The 16530-nt window shown below is 50.3% G+C and overlaps 1 protein-coding gene across 2 annotated transcripts in view; it reads left to right on the forward strand.

Annotated features, from left to right (window-relative positions):
* Positions 1–16315, forward strand: part of LOC149461815 (uncharacterized) — a 38658-nt gene extending 22343 nt beyond the window's left edge. For both annotated transcript variants that reach the window (XM_089677618.1, XM_089677619.1), the window contains exons 3-6: positions 113–217; positions 1538–1642; positions 5607–6038; positions 15285–16315. In XM_089677618.1, coding sequence (XP_089533744.1) covers positions 113–217; positions 1538–1642; positions 5607–6038; positions 15285–15946 — 1304 coding nt within the window. In that variant the 3' untranslated portion in view covers positions 15947–16315. The remainder of the gene's footprint in view (positions 1–112; positions 218–1537; positions 1643–5606; positions 6039–15284) is intronic.
* Positions 16316–16530: the final 215 nt, after the last annotated feature.

The following is a 16530-nucleotide window of genomic DNA, read 5'->3' on the forward strand; positions in this document are numbered from 1 at the left end:
ATGTATCTAGGCCAGTTGGGGGTGTATACAGGAGGAGGGTCCTTGGTTGGGGATGTATCTTGGCCAGTTGGGGGTGATGTATTATGTGGTGATCAGAGTTCTTTCCTCTTAGGCCGTTATACCGGTGCTCCTGAGAATGCAGTGAAGCTTCCATCGGGGGCTGAGCGGAGTGCTCAGAGGAAGTGTCAGCGGGAGAAATCGGAGAAAACAAAGAGCGGTGAGAGAGAGACAGGTCCAGGTGACCTCCATCCTGTGGACTATATTGGGGGGATGGGAGAGTTGGATGGGGTGACATGACAGGTCCTCGTAGTGACCTCCATCTTGTGGAGTAGATGGGGGGGATGGGAGAGTTGGATGGGGTGACATGACAAGTCCTCTAAGTGACCTCCATCCTGTGGAGTAGATTGGGTGGATTGGAGAGTGGGATGGGGTGATGTGACAGGTCCTCGTAGTGACCCCCATCCTTTGGAGTAGATTGGGGGGATGGGAGAGTGGGATGGGGTGACATGACAGGTCCTCGTAGTGACCTCCATCCTGTGGAGTAGATTGGGTGGATTGGAGAGTGGGATGGGGTGATGTGACAGGTCCTCGTAGTGACCCCCATCCTTTGGAGTAGATTGGGGGGATGGGAGAGTGGGATGGGGTGACGTGACAGGTCCTCGTAGTGACCTCCATCCTGTATAGTAGATTGGGGGGGATGGGAGAGTGGGATGGGGTGACATGACAGGTCCTCGTAGTGACCTCCATCCTGTATAGTAGATTGGGGGGGATGGGAGAGTGGGATGGGGTGACGTGACAGGTCCTCGTAGTGACCTCCATCCTGTGGAGTAGATTGGGGGGATGGGAGAGTGGGATGGGGTGACATGACAGGTCCTCGTAGTGACCTCCATCCTGTGGAGTAGATTGGGGGGATGGGAGAGTGGGATGGGGTGACATGACAGGTCCTCGTAGTGACCTCCATCCTGTATAGTAGATTGGGGGGGATGGGAGAGTGGGATGGGGTGATATGACAGGTCCTTGTAGTGACCCTCATCCTGTGGAGTAGATTGGGTGGATTGGAGAGTGGGATGGGGTGACGTGACAGGTCCTTGTAGTGACCCTCATCCTTTGGAGTAGATTGGGGGGATGGGAGAGTGGGATGGGGTGACATGACAGGTCCTCGTAGTGACCTCCATCCTTTGGAGTAGATTGGGGGGGATGGGAGAGTGGGATGGGGTGACATGACAGGTCCTCGTAGTGACCTCCATCCTTTGGAGTAGATTGGGGGGGATGGGAGAGTGGGATGGGGTGACGTGACAGGTCCTCGTAGTGACCTCCATCTTTGATGTAGATTGGGGGGGATGGGAGAGTGGGATGGGGTGACATGACAGGTCCTCGTAGTGACCTCCATCCTTTGGAGTAGATTGGGGGGGATGGGAGAGTGGGATGGGGTGACATGACAGGTCCTTGTAGTGACCTCCATCTTTGACGTAGATTGGGGGGGATGGGGTGACATGACAGGTCCTCGTAGTGACTGCTCCTTTCTCTCCTCTGATAGGTCTGCCTTCATACTCCTCCAGTGTCTCAGACTCTCACCTGAACATCGTTGTGAAGAATGAGCCGGAGGAGGACTCCTGGGACCTGGAGCTGAACGCTGACGCCGGTGAGACCAGAGGAATGGGTAGTGCATTGAGGGACACCGCAGTTCAGGGACTGTTGGGTTATACTGCTGCCTAGTGGGGGTTTGGACACCAGTAACAGTGCCAGCCTGGTATAAGCCCTCCCACTCCCGGAATGCTTTCTTCCAGAGGATGGACATCTTTGCTGTGGTCAGTCTGACATTGTTTCTATATTTTGTTTTTTGAGATTCCTCTGTTTGGTGTTTTGGGCGGATCTCTATACACAACTCTCTCCTTTGGCACATCCCCATCTTGGGAGACCAGACCTGGACCTCGGCCATTTCTCTGAAACCTGACCTGGTTTCTATGAAGGTGGTTCAAACCACAAAACTTGAAGATCAGCCTGCAGCTTCCATCAGTACTATCCCCAGCCTAGGCTCCTTTTAGGGTCTCCAAGACCGCAAAGACCTTTCTGGTGCACCCGCTGTTCCCTGTCACCCTTTATTGAGGTTGGAAAAGCTTTTCACCCCTCCAAAACAGCGAGATGCCATGTATCCATCAAGGAGGACTTTGTTAGAAAGTCTGTTGTCTCTCCTTCAATCCATCAGTATCCTGTGTTAGCAAAGCATTGTCTATTCTTGTGCAGTATGCGGTCGTGTCTAAGGGCCCCATTGACAAGTGATTGGAGGCCCTTTCTAGAATCCAGTTTTCTCTGACAGGTCCAGCTTTGTAAACTGCCCTGGTCATGACACTGGTCTACTAAACCCTCAGTGGTTGGGCTGAGACCTTCAGAAGAGATCCAGGTTCTCTGGCAGGCCCTGCTTTGTAAACTGCCCTGGTCATGACACTGGTCTACCTAAACCTTCAATGATTGGACTGAGACCTTCAGAAGAGATCCGGGTTCTCTGGCAGGCCCTGCTTTGTGTACTGCCCTGGTCATGACACTGGTCTACTAAACCCTCAGTGGTTGGGCTGAGACCTTCAGAAGAGATCCAGGTTCTCTGGCAGGCCCTGCTTTGTGTACTGCCCTGGTCATGACACTGGTCTACCTAAACCTTCAATGATTGGACTGAGACCTTCAGAAGAGATCCAGGTTCTCTGGCAGGCCCTGCTTTGTGTACTGCCCTGGTCATGACACTGGTCTACCTAAACCTTCAATGATTGGACTGAGACCTTCAGAAGAGATCCAGGTTCTCTGGCAGGCCCTGCTTTGTAAACTGCCCTGGTCATGACACTGGTCTACCTAAACCCTCAGTGGTTGGGCTGAGACCTTCAGAAGAGATCCAGGTTCTCTGGCAGGCCCTGCTTTGTAAACTGCCCTGGTCATGACACTGGTCTACCTAAACCTTCAATGATTGGACTGAGACCTTCAGAAAGGATCTGGGTTCTCTGGCAGGCCCTGCTTTGTATACTGCCCTGGTTATGACACTGGTCTACTAAACCCTCAGTGGTTGGGCTGAGACCTTCAGAAGAGATCCAGGTTCTCTGGCAGGCCCTGCTTTGTGTACTGCCCTGGTCATGACACTGGTCTACCTAAACCTTCAATGATTGGACTGAGACCTTCAGAAGAGATCCAGGTTCTCTGGCAGGCCCTGCTTTGTAAACTGCCCTGGTCATGACACTGGTCTACCTAAACCTTCAATGATTGGGCTGAGGCCTTCAGAAAAGATCCAGGTTCTCTTGCAGGCCCTGCTTTGTATACTGCCCTGGTCTACCAAAACCTTCAATGGTTGGGCTGAGACCTTCAGAAAGGATCTGGGTTCTCTGGCAGGCCCTGCTTTGTGTACTGCCCTGGTCATGACACTGGTCTACTAAACCCTCAGTGGTTGGGCAGAGACCTTCAGAAAGGATCTGGGTTCTCTGGAAAGCCCTGCTTTGTATACTGCCCTGGCCATGACACTGGTCTAGTAAAACCTCATTGAGTGGGCTGAGGTCTTCAGAAGGGATCCGGGTTCTCTGGCTGGCCCTGATTTGTAAACTGCCCTGGTCATGACACTGGGGTACCAAACCTTAGCTGAGTGGGCTGAGGCCTTCAGAGGGGTTCTGGGTTCTCTGACATGCCCTGGTTTGTATACTGCACTGGTCTAGCAAACCTTCATGGTTGGGCTGAGACCTTCAGAAGAGATCCAGGTTGTCTGGCAGGCCCTGATTTGTATACTGCCCTGGTCATGACACTGGTCTACCAAAACCTTCAATGGTTGGGCTGAGGCCTTCAGAAGAGATCCGGGTTCTCTGGCTGGCCCTGATTTGTAAACTGCCCTGGCCATGATACTGGTCTACCAAACCTTAGCTGAGTGGGCTGAGACCTTCAGAGGGATTCTGGGTTTTTTGACATGCCCTAGTTTGTATACTGCACTGGTCTAGCAAACCTTTAATGGTTTGGCTGAAGCCTTCAGAAGAGATCCAGGTTCTCTGGCAGGCCCTGGTTTGTATACTGCCCTGGCCATGACACTGGCCTATCAAACCTTAGTTGAGTGGGCTGAGGCCTTCAGAGGGGTTCTGGGTTCTCTGACATGCCCTGGTTTGTATACTGCCTTGGTCTATCAAACCTTCATGGTTGGGCTGAGACCTTCAGAAGAGATCCAGGTTCTCTGGCAGGCCCTGGTTTGTATGCTGCCCTGGTCATGACACTGGCCTATCAAACCTTAGTTGAGTGGGCTGAGGCCTTCAGAGGGGTTCTGGGTTCTCTGACATGCCCTGGTTTGTATACTGCCTTGGTCTATCAAACCTTCATGGTTGGGCTGAGACCTTCAGAAGAGATCCAGGTTCTCTGGCAGGCCCTGGTTTGTATACTGCCCTGGCCATGACACTGGCCTATCAAACCTTAGTTGAGTGGGCTGAGGCCTTCAGAGGGGTTCTGGGTTCTCCTGCAGGCCCTGGTTTGTATGCTGCCCTGGCCCTGACACTGGCCTGCCAAAGGTTCTCTGTAAACTAATGTCTGGAACTCATAGCTGCTGCTGTATGATTGGGTTGTTAGATTTCCCATTTCATTTCCTGGTTGAATCTGATGTCCGTAAACACCCCCCCCTCCCCCCCCACCTCTGGATGATTCCCCATGACTTCATAGATCTAAATTCAGTTCTCCCGACACTCCACAAACTTCCTCCGGATCGCTGTCTGTACCGAGGTACGAGCTTCACTTGGAGAGATGAAGTGTCAGCAGAAGTCAGGGGGAGTTATGCTGGGAGTCGGGGGGAGGAGTTATGCTGGGACTCGGGGGGGGGAGTTATGCTGGGAGTCGGGAGTTATGCTGGGAGTCGGGGGGGGGGGAGTTATGCTGGGAGTCGGGGGGAGTTATGCTGGGAGTCGGGAGTTATGCTGGGAGTCGGGGGGGGGAGTTATGCTGGGAGTCGGGGGGGGAGTTATGCTGGGAGTCGGGGGGGGGGGGAGTTATGCTGGGAGTCGGGGGGGGGGGAGTTATGCTGGGAGTCAGGGGGGGAGTTATGCTGTGAGTCAGGGGGGGGAGTTATGCTGGGAGTCGGGGGGAAGTTATGCTGCGAGTCGGGGGGAGTCGTGCTGGGAGTCGGGGGGGAGGGATGCCAGAAGTTGGGGAGGAGTTATGCTGGGATTCGGGGGGTGGAGAGTTATGCCGTGGAGTTGGGGGGGAGTTATGCTGGGAGTCGGGGGGGGGGGGGGTAGTCATGTCGGGAGTCGGGGGGGAGTTATGCTGGGGGTCGGGGGGGAGTTATGCTGGGGGTCGGGGGGGAGTTATGCTGCAAGTCGGGGGGGAGTTATGCTGCGAGTCGGGGGGGAGTTATGCTGCGAGTCGGGGGGGAGTTATGCTGGGGGTCGGGGGGGAGTTATGCTGGGGGTCGGGGGGGAGTTATGCTGCGAGTCGGGGGGAGTCAGGCTGGGAATTCTGATAGTAGGCGGAGTTATACTGGGCTGATCATAACCTTCCGGCGGCGTATGTAACCCAACAGTCTCTGAATTTCTGTCTCGTTGAATCTCAAGAAATTTCATGGGAAATACAAAATTCCACTTTTTCTGCCTTTCCATTTTCCCCAGATCTTCTTCCTGATGACTCCAGCCAATCACAGCAAGGGGCGGAGCGGGAGCGTCAGCGGAACATCCGATTTTCGGACGAGGAGAACGATGTCCTGATAAGGAGCGTGATGCCACACTATGAGAAGCTGTTCGGCAGGTTGGCGGCCCGACATTCCACGGTAGCCAAGAACACCCTGTGGAGGGAGATCACGTCCGCCGTCAATGCTGTCTCCGCTTGTCCGCGCTCCGTGCAGAACTGCAAGAAGAGGTTTGCAGATATAAAGCGCAAAGTGAAGGAGAAGCTGAGCAGAATCGACAAACACCGCCGAACGTCCGGAGGTGCCTCCCGGCTCCACATCTCCTTCTGGCCGTATGAACGAGTGATGGAGAAAATAATCGCCACCGATGTCGCCCCCGGGGTACCCGGCACCACTGACTCAGGACGAGTGACTGGTGGGTGGTACCGTGATATTGGGGGAAAGTCTATTGGGCTGCTGTTCAACTGTCCTCTGTCACCCACCATCCGGTCCTTGTCCTACGTCCCCCACCATCCAGTCCTTGTCCTACGTCATCCACCATCTAGTCCTTCTCCTAGATCACCCACGATGCGGACGTTGTCCTACGTCCCCCACCATCCAGTCCTTGTCCTACGTCATCCACCATCTAGTCCTTCTCCTAGATCACCCACGATGCGGACCTTGTCCTACGTCCCCCACCATCCTACGTCACCCACCACCCAGTCCGTATCCTACGTCATCTACCATCCGGACCTTGTCCTACGTCAAGCACCACCTGGTCCTTGTCCTACGTCACCCACCATCCGGTTCTTGTCCTACATCACCCACCATCCGGTCCTTGTCCTACGTCCCCCACCATCCAGTCCTTGTCCTACGTCATCCACCATCTAGTCCTTGTCCTACGTCCCCCACCATCCAGTCCTTGTCCTACGTCATCCACCATCTAGTCCTTGTCCTACATCACCCACGATGCGGACCTTGTCCTACGTCCCCCACCATCCTACGTCACCCACCACCCAGTCCGTATCCTACGTCATCTACCATCCGGACCTTGTCCTACGTCAAGCACCACCTGGTCCTTGTCCTACGTCACCCACCATCCGGTTCTTGTCCTACATCACCCACCATCCGGTCCTTGTCCTACGTCACCCACCATCCGGCCCTTGTCCTACGTCACCCACCATCCGGCCCTTGTCCTACGTCACCCACCATCCGGCCCTTGTCCTACGTCACCCACCATCCGGCCCTTGTCCTACGTCACCCACCATCCGGCCCTTGTTCTACGTCACCCACCATCCGGACCTTGTCCTACGTCACCCACCACCCTGTCCGTATCCAACGTCCCCTACCATCCGGACATTGTCCTACGTCACCCACCACCTGGTCCTTGTCCTACGTCACCCACCATCCGGTCCTTGTCCTACGTCACCCACCATCCGGTCCTTGTCCTACGTCACCCACCATCCGGTCCTTGTCCTACATCACCCACCATCCGGTCCTTGTCCTACATCACCCACGATCCGGACCTTGTCCTACGTCACCCACCATCCTACGTCGCCCACCACCCGGTCCATGTCCTACGTCCCCTACCATCTGGACCTTGTCCTACGCCACCCACCACCTGGTCCTTGTCCTACGTCGCCCACCATCCGGTTCTTGTCCTACGTCCTCTACCATCCAGACCTTGTCCTACGTCACCCACCATCCTACGTCACCCACCACCTGGTCCTTGTCCTATGTCACCCACCATCCGGTTCTTGTCCTACGTCCTCTACCATCTGGTCCTTGTACTATGTTACCCACATTCTGGTCCTTGTCCTACATCACCCACCATATGTACCTTGTGTGTCACCCACGATGAGGTCCTAGTACGCCCCTTCCTCCATAATAACGAGGAACGTCCCTTCTCCCCTTCTTCCATGATAATAATGAGGAACGTCCTTCTTCCCTTCTTCCGTGATAACGAGGAACGCCCCTTCTCCTCTTCTTCCATGATAATAATGAGGAACGTCCCTTCTCCCCTTCTTCCATGATAACGAGGAACATCCCTTATCCCCTTCTTCCATGATAATAATGAGGAACGTCCTTCTTCCCTTCTTCCATGATAATGAGGAACGTCCCTTCTCCCCTTCTTCCGTGATAATAATGAGGAACGTCCCTTCTCCCCTTCTTCCGTGATAATAATGAGGAACGTCCCTTCTCCCCTTCTTCCGTGATAATAATGAGGAACGTCCCTTCTCCCCTTCTTCCGTGATAATAATGAGGAACGTCCCTTCTCCCCTTCTTCCATGATAATAATGAGGAACGTCCTTCTTCCCTTCTTCCGTGATAACGAGGAACGCCCCTTCTCCTCTTCTTCCATGATAATAATGAGGAACGTCCCTTCTCCCCTTCTTCCATGATAATAATGAGGAACGTCCTTCTTCCCTTCTTCCATGATAATGAGGAACGTCCCTTCTCCCCTTCTTCCGTGATAATAATGAGGAACGTCCCTTCTCCCCTTCTTCCATGATAATAATGAGGAACGTCCCTTCTCCCCTTCTTCCATGATAATAATGAGGAACGTCCTTCTTCCCTTCTTCCGTGATAATAATGAGAAACGTCCCTTCTCCCCTTCTTCCATGATAATAATGAGGAACGCCCCTTCTCCCCTTCTTCCATGATAATAATGAGGAACGTCCCTTCTCCCCTTCTTCCATGATAATAATGAGGAACGTCCCTTCTCCCCTTCTTCCATGATAATAATGAGGAACGTCCCTTCTCCCCTTCTTCCATTATAATAATGAGGAACGTCCCTTCTCCCCTTCTTCCATGATAATAATGAGGAACGTCCCTTCTCCTCTTCTTCCGTGATAATAATGAGGAACATCCCTTCTCCCCTTCTTCCATGATAATAATGAGGAACGTCCCTTCTCCCCTTCTTCCATAATAATAATGAGGAACGTCCCTTCTCCCCTTCTTCCATGATAATAATGAGGAACATCCCTTCTCCCCTTCTTCCATGATAATAATGAGGAACGTCCTTCTTCCCTTCTTCCATGATAATAATGAGGAACGTCCCTTCTCCTCTTCTTCCATGATAATAATGAGGAACGTCCTTCTCCCCTTCTTCCGTGATAATAATGAGGAACATCCCTTCTCCCCTTCTTCCATGATAATAATGAGGAACGTCCTTCTCCCCTTCTTCAGTGATAATAATGAGGAACGTCCCTTCTCCCCTTCTTCCATGATAATAATGAGGAACGTCCCTTCTCCCCTTCTTCCATGATAATAATGAGGAACGTCCCTTCTCCCCTTCTTCCATGATAATAATGAGGAATGTCCCTTCTCCCCTTCTTCCGTGATAATAATGAGGAACGTCCCTTCTTCCTTGATAATAATGAGGAACATCCCTTCTCCCCTTCTTCCATGATAATAATGAGGAACGTCCCTTCTCCCCTTCTTCCATGATAATAATGAGGAACGCCCCTTCTCCCCTTCTTCCATGATAATAATGAGGAACGTCCCTTCTCCTCTTCTTCCATGATAATAATGAGGAACGTCCCTTCTCCCCTTCTTCCATGATAATAATGAGGAACGTCCCTTCTCCCCTTCTTCCGTGATAATAATGAGGAACGTCCCTTCTCCCCTTCTTCCATGATAATAATGAGGAACGCCCCTTCTCCCCTTCTTCCGTGATAATAATGAGGAACGCCCTTCTTCCCTTCTTCCGTGATAATAATGAGGAACGCCCTTCTCCCCTTCTTCCATGATAATAATGAGGAACGCCCCTTCTTCCGTGATAATAATGAGAAACGTCCCTTCTCCCCTTCTTCCATGATAATAATGAGGAACGTCCCTTCTCCCCTTCTTCCATGATAATAATGAGGAACGCCCTTCTTCCCTTCTTCCATTATAATAATGAGGAACGTCCCTTCTCCCCTTCTTCCATGATAATAATGAGGAACGTTTCTTCTCCCCTTCTTCCATGATAATAATGAGGAACGTCCCTTCTCCCCTTCTTCCATGATAATAATGAGGAACGCCCTTCTCCCTTTCTTCCGTGATAATAATGAGGAACGTCCCTTCTCCCTTTCTTCCGTGATAATGAGGAACGTCCCTTCTCCCCTTCTTCCATGATAATATTGAGGAACGTCCCTTCTCCCCTTCTTCCATGATAATAATGAGGAACGCCCCTTCTTTCATGATAATAATGAGGAACGCCCCTTCTTCCATGATAATAATGAGGAACGCCCCTTCTTCCATGATAATAATGAGGAACGTCCCTTCTCCCCTTCTTCCATGATAATAATGAGGAACGTTCCTTCTTCCCTTCTTCCATTATAATAACGAGGAACGCCCCTTCTCCCCTTCTTCCATGATAATAATGAGGAACGTCCCTTCTCGCCTTCTTCCATGATAATAATGAGGAACGTCCCTTCTCCCCTTCTTCCATGATAATATTGAGGAACGTCCCTTCTCCCCTTCTTCCATGATAATAATGAGGAACGTCCCTTCTTCCGTGATAATAATGGATAATAATGAGGAACGTTCCTTCTCCCCTTCTTCCATGATAATATTGAGGAACGTCCCTTCTCCCCTTTTTCCGTGATAATAATGAGGAACGTTCCTTCTCCCCTTTTTCCGTGATAATAATGAGGAACGTCCCTTCTCCCCTTCTTCCATGATAACGAGGAACATCCCTTATCCCCTTCTTCCATGATAATAATGAGGAACGTCCTTCTCCCCTTCTTCCATGATAACGAGGAACATCCCTTCTCCCCTTCTTCCGTGATAATAATGAGGAACGTCCCTTCTTCCCTTCTTCCATGATAATGAGGAACGTCCCTTCTCCCCTTCCTCCGTGATAATAATGAGGAATGTCCCTTCTTCCCTTCTTCCATGATAATGAGGAACGTCCCTTCTCCCCTTCTTCCATTATAATAATGAGGAACGCCCCTTCTTCCATGATAATAATGAGGAACATCCCTTCTCCCCTTCTTCCATGATAATAATGAGGAACGTTTCTTCTCCCCTTCTTCCATTATAATAATGAGGAACGTCCCTTCTCCCCTTCTTCCGTGATAATAATGAGGAACGTCCCTTCTCTTCTTCCATGATAATAATGAGGAATGTCCGTTCTCCCCTTCTTCCGTGATAATAATGAGGAACGTCTCTTCTCCCCTTCTTCCGTGATAATAATGAGGAATGTCCCTTCTCCCTTTCTTCCGTGATAATAATGAGGAACGTCCCTTCTCCCCTTCATCCATGATAATAATGAGGATCGTCCATTCTTCCATGATAATAATGAGGAACGTCCCTTCTCCCCTTCTTCCATGATAATAATGAGGAACGTCCCTTCTCCCCTTCTGCCATTATAATAATGAGGAACGCCCTTCTCCCCTTCTTCCATTATAATAATGAGGAATGTCCCTTCTCCCCTTCTTCCATGATAATAATGAGGAACGTCCCTTCTCCCCTTCTTCCATGATAATAATGAGGAACGTCCCTTCTCCCCTTCTTCCATGATAATAATGAGGAACGTCCCTTCTCCCCTTCTTCCGTGATAATAATGAGGAACGTCCCTTCTCCCCTTCTTCCGTGATAATGAGGAACGTCCCTTCTCCATTTCTTCCGTGATAATAATGAGGAACGTCCCTTCTCCCCTTCTTCCGTGATAATAATGAGGAACGCCCTTCTTCCATGATAATAATGAGGAACGTCCCTTCTCCCCTTCTTCCATGATAATAATGAGGAACGCCCTTCTTCCATGATAATAATGAGGAACGCCCCTTCTCCCCTTCTTCCGTGATAATAATGAGGAACGTCCCTTCTCCCCTTCTTCCGTGATAATAATGAGGAACGTCCCTTCTCCCCTTCTTCCATGATAATGAGGAACGTCCCTTCTCCCCTTCTTCCATGATAATAATGAGGAACGTCCCTTCTCCCCTTCTTCCATGGTAATAATGAGGAACGTCCTTCTTCCCTTCTTCCATGATAATAATGAGGAACGTCCCTTCTCCCCTTCTTCCATGATAATGAGGAACGTCCCTTCTCCCCTTCTTCCGTGATAATAATGAGGAACGCCCTTCTCCCCTTCTTCCATGATAATGAGGAACGTCCCTTCTCCCCTTCTTCCATTATAATAATGAGGAACGCCCCTTCTTCCATTATAATAATGAGGAACGCCCCTTCTTCCATGATAATAATGAGGAACATCCCTTCTCCCCTTCTTCCATGATAATAATGAGGAACGTTTCTTCTCCCCTTCTTCCATTATAATAATGAGGAACATCCCTTCTCCCCTTCTTCCGTGATAATAATGAGGAACGTCCCTTCTCCCCTTCTTCCCTGATAATAATGAGGAACGTCCCTTCTCCCCTTCTTCCATGATAATAATGAGGAACGTCCCTTCTCCCCTTCTTCCATTATAATAATGAGGAACGTCCCTTCTCCCCTTCTTCCCTGATAATAATGAGGAACGTCCCTTCTCCCCTTTTTCCGTGATAATAATGAGGAACGTCCCTTCTCCCCTTCTTCCGTGATAATAATGAGGAACGTCTCTTCTCCCCTTTTTCCGTGATAATAATGAGGAACGTCCCTTCTCCCCTTCTTCCGTGATAATAATGAGGAACGTCTCTTCTCCTCTTCTTCCGTGATAATAATGAGGAACGTCCCTTCTCCCCTTCTTCCATGATAACGAGGAACATCCCTTATCCCCTTCTTCCGTGATAATAATGAGGAATGTCCCTTATCCCCTTCTTCCATGACAATAATGAGGAACGTCCCTTCTCCCCTTCTTCCATGACAATAATGAGGAAAGTTCCTTCTCCCCTTCTTCCGTGATAATAATGAGGAACATCTCTTCTCCCCTTCTTCCATGATAACGAGGAACATCCCTTATCCCCTTCTTCCATGATAACGAGGAACATCCCTTATCCCCTTCTTCCGTGATAATAATGAGGAACGTCCCTTCTCCCCTTCTTCCGTGATAATAATGAGGATCGTCCCTTCTCCCCTTCTTCCATGACAATAATGAGGAAAGTTCCTTCTCCCCTTCTTCCGTGATAATAATGAGGAACATCTCTTCTCCCCTTCTTCCATGATAACGAGGAACATCCCTTATCCCCTTCTTCCATGACAATAATGAGGAACGCCCCTTCTACCCTTCTTCCGTGATAATAATGAGGAACGTCCCTTCTCCCCTTCTTCCATGACAATAATGAGGAACGTCCCTTCTCCCCTTCTTCCGTGATAATAATGAGGATCGTCCCTTCTCCCCTTCTTCCATGACAATAATGAGGAAAGTTCCTTCTCCCCTTCTTCCGTGATAATAATGAGGAACGTCCCTTCTCCCCTTCTTCCATGATAACGAGGAACATCCCTTATCCCCTTCTTCCATGATAATAATGAGGAACGTCCCTTATCCTCTTCTTCCATGATAATATTGATTAACATCTCTCCTTCTGTAGTGATGAGGAACGTCTCTTTCTTGTTAATCCATAACATGGAGTAGCTTTATACAGTGAGGAACAGAAGTATTTAAACCCCCTGCGATTCTGCAAGTTCTCCCACTTCTCCATCATGGAGGGTCTGACATTCACATTGCAGGGGATTCCCACTCTGAGGACAGAATTCAGGAAATCCCATTGTATGATTTGTAAAGAATGTATTTGTCTCGCACGGCTGAACAGAAGTATTTGAACCCCTGAGAAGATCAGTGTTAATATTTGGTACAGAAGCCTTTGTCTGCAATTACAGAGGTCAGACGTTTCCTGTACTCCCTGACCAGGTTTGCACTGCAACAGGGATTTTGGCCGACTCCTCCACACATCTCCTCTAGATCTGTCAGGTTTCGGGGCTGTCGCTGAGCAACACGGAGTTTCAGCTCCCTCCAAAGATGTTCTATTGGATTTAGGTGTGGAGACTGGCTAGGCCACTCCAGAACCTTGATATGCTTCTTACGGAGCCACTCCTTGGTTCTCCTGGCTGTGTGCTTCGGGTCGTTGTCATGTTGGAGGACCCAGCCACGACCCATCTTCAATGCTCTGACTGAGGGAAGGAGGTTGTTGCTGAAAATCTCACAATAAATGGCCCCATTCATCCTCTCCTTAATACAGTGCAGTCGTCCTGTCCCCTTCACAGAAAAGCACCCCCAAAGCATGATGTTACCACCCCCATGCTTCACAGTAGGGATGGTGTTCTTGGGATGCAAATCATCCTTCTTTTTCCTCCAAACACGATGAGTGAAGTTTAGACCAAAAAGTTCTACTTTGGTCTCCTCTGACCTCATGACTTTTTCCCATGCCTCCTCTGCATCATCCAGATGGTCATTGGCAACCTTCAGACGGGCCCGGACATGTGATGACTGGATCAGGGGAACCTTCAGACGGGCGTGGACATGTGATGACTGGAGCAGGGGAACCTTCAGATGGGCCTGGACACGTGATGACTTGAGTAGGGGAACCTTCAGACGGGCCTGGACATGTGATGACTGGAGCAGGGGAACCTTCAGACGGGCCTGGACATGTGATGACTGGAGCAGGGGAACCTTCCGTGCAATGCATGATTGGAAACCATGACGGCGTAGTGTTCTACCGACAGTGACAGTAGTTCTGGGCTGATTCCTCACCTTTCTTCTCATCAGTGATACCCCACGAGGTGACATCTTGCATGGAGCCCCAGTCCGAGGGAGACTGACAGTCGTCTTTAGCCTCTTCCATTCTCTAACAATTGCTCCAACAGTTGATCTATTTTCACCCAGCTGCTTGGCAATTGCCCCGTAGCCCTTTCCAGCCTTGTGGAGGTCCACAGTTTTGTCTCTGGTGTCTTTTGACAGTTCTTTGGTCTTGCCCATGGTAGTAGTTGGCGTCTGACTGACTGTGGGGTGGACAGGTGTCTATAGAGCTCAGACAGGGGCTACTAAGTGAGATGAATGAGTGGAGTAGAGGGGGACTTTATAAAGGCGCAGTAACAGGTCTTTTGGGAGGCAGAATTCTTGCTGCTTCTCAGGGGTTCAAATACTTCTGTTCAGCCGTGCGAGACAAATACATTCTTTACAAATCATACAATGTGATTTCCTGAATTCTGTCCTCAGAGTGGGAATCCCCTGCAATGTGATCTCCTGAATTCTGTCCTCAGAGTGGGAATCCCCTGCAATGTGATCTCCTGAATTCTGTCCTCAGAGTGGGAATCCCCTGCAATGTGATCTCCTGAATTCTGTCCTCAGAGTGGGAATCCCCTGCAATGTGATCTCCTGAATTCTGTCCTCAGAGTGGGAATCCCCTGCAATGTGATCTCCTGAATTCTGTCCTCAGAGTGGGAATCCCCTGCAATGTGATCTCCTGAATTCTGTCCTCAGAGTGGGAATCCCCTGCAATGTGATCTCCTGAATTCTGTCCTCAGAGTGGGAATCCCCTGCAATGTGATCTCCTGAATTCTGTCCTCAGAGTGGGAATCCCCTGCAATGTGATCTCCTGAATTCTGTCCTCAGAGTGGGAATCCCCTGCAATGTGAATGTCAGACCCTCCGTGATGGAGAAGTGGGAGAACTTGCAGAATCGCAGGGGGTTCACATACTTCTGTTCCTCACTGTATATATATAATAGTAACGGTGAGCAGTGTTATAAATGGGCGGGGTCAATATTACTACATTAAAATGTAAGTTGAACACTCTTCATACAATATTTTTCTTCTTCCTGCAGAACACGAGAGTTCAGATTTCCATGAGTTTGCAGAAGAAGACGAGGCAGGGAACACAGAAGGTGAGGACTGTCCAACGAGTGGCCATAACGAGGATACGGAAGAGTTCCCAGAAGAGGCAGATGCTGAGACAGACGGGCAAACAGCTCCCGAGGAGCCAACCAGGGATGGGCCGCCATCGCTCAAGCAGGATCATGTGAGCAGCCGGAGGCAGCAGACCCTGAGAGATCATACCAGTCTGATCTATGCAGAGCAGAGCCACTTCCGCAGGACCATGGCCCAGAAGTTCAATATCCTCAATAACAATGTGAAAGCATTAAATAAAAATGTAAAAGCCTTCCAGAGGTCATTCAGCGAAAGCATGGCTGCCCTGTCACAAAGCATGCAGCAGCAGAACACCATCCTGGACAAACTCGCCTCCAACTTGCTCTTGCTGGCCGAACAGCAGCAGCAACACAACAAGCAGTGTATGAACGGCATGCAGCAAGTCCTCCACCATCTTGATGTCCACCAAGTATCTCCTTCCCCCACGCCCAGCGACAGTGCCAGTGACAGCTCTCCGCTGCCCATAGATGCCAGAAGAGGACCGCATTGGAGACGGGTCCGAAGACGCAGCAAATCTCAGATCTCTCCAGAACAGACACCCAAAAAGGGGCGTCACTGAGCAGCCTGGAAGATGACTGTGATGGAACCCCTGTAGCAGTGTCCTTGTAGGAGACAAAGTTCCAGAATGCAGGTATCTGGATCTCAGTCCTGGAACGCGACTCCCTCACAGAGTGGGCCTCCTTGTCACCAGCTGACTGTCCTTCTAGAACCGTACATCAGCAGGTATGGCTGTGAATGCTGGAAGGAAGATCTGTGACCTCCCAGTGACTGTTATTACTCCGACCTCTCCCCCCATGCTGTCTTCATGTTGGCAGAGTTCCGGAAATTTCTATCCATCTTACCAAAGGGTAGATAGTTGTATATAGAATTGTGTAGAATAAACTTGCTGTAGAATAAAACATGAGCCTCGAGGAGGTTTGCTTTTCTGCTTTTATTGTATGTTTCTTCTTATGTCATCAGTTTCTTGTCTCGCGTTCCTCCCTTCCCGATCCCCCCCATTCTGCTGGGTCTAGTGTCTCTCTACCCTCGATGCCTCCCTACTCCTGGATCGTCCTCGTCTTCTTCTCCGTCCCTTTTTCTGGACGTCCTTCATCTTCCTCTCCCTCCCTTTTTCTGGACGGCCTTCATCTTCCTCTCCCTCCC

The sequence above is a fragment of the Staurois parvus genome, unplaced genomic scaffold (genome assembly GCF_062004578.1).
Source record: "Staurois parvus isolate SC_StPar_1 unplaced genomic scaffold, SC_StPar_1.0 ptg000191l, whole genome shotgun sequence".
Lineage (NCBI taxonomy): Eukaryota > Metazoa > Chordata > Amphibia > Anura > Ranidae > Staurois > Staurois parvus.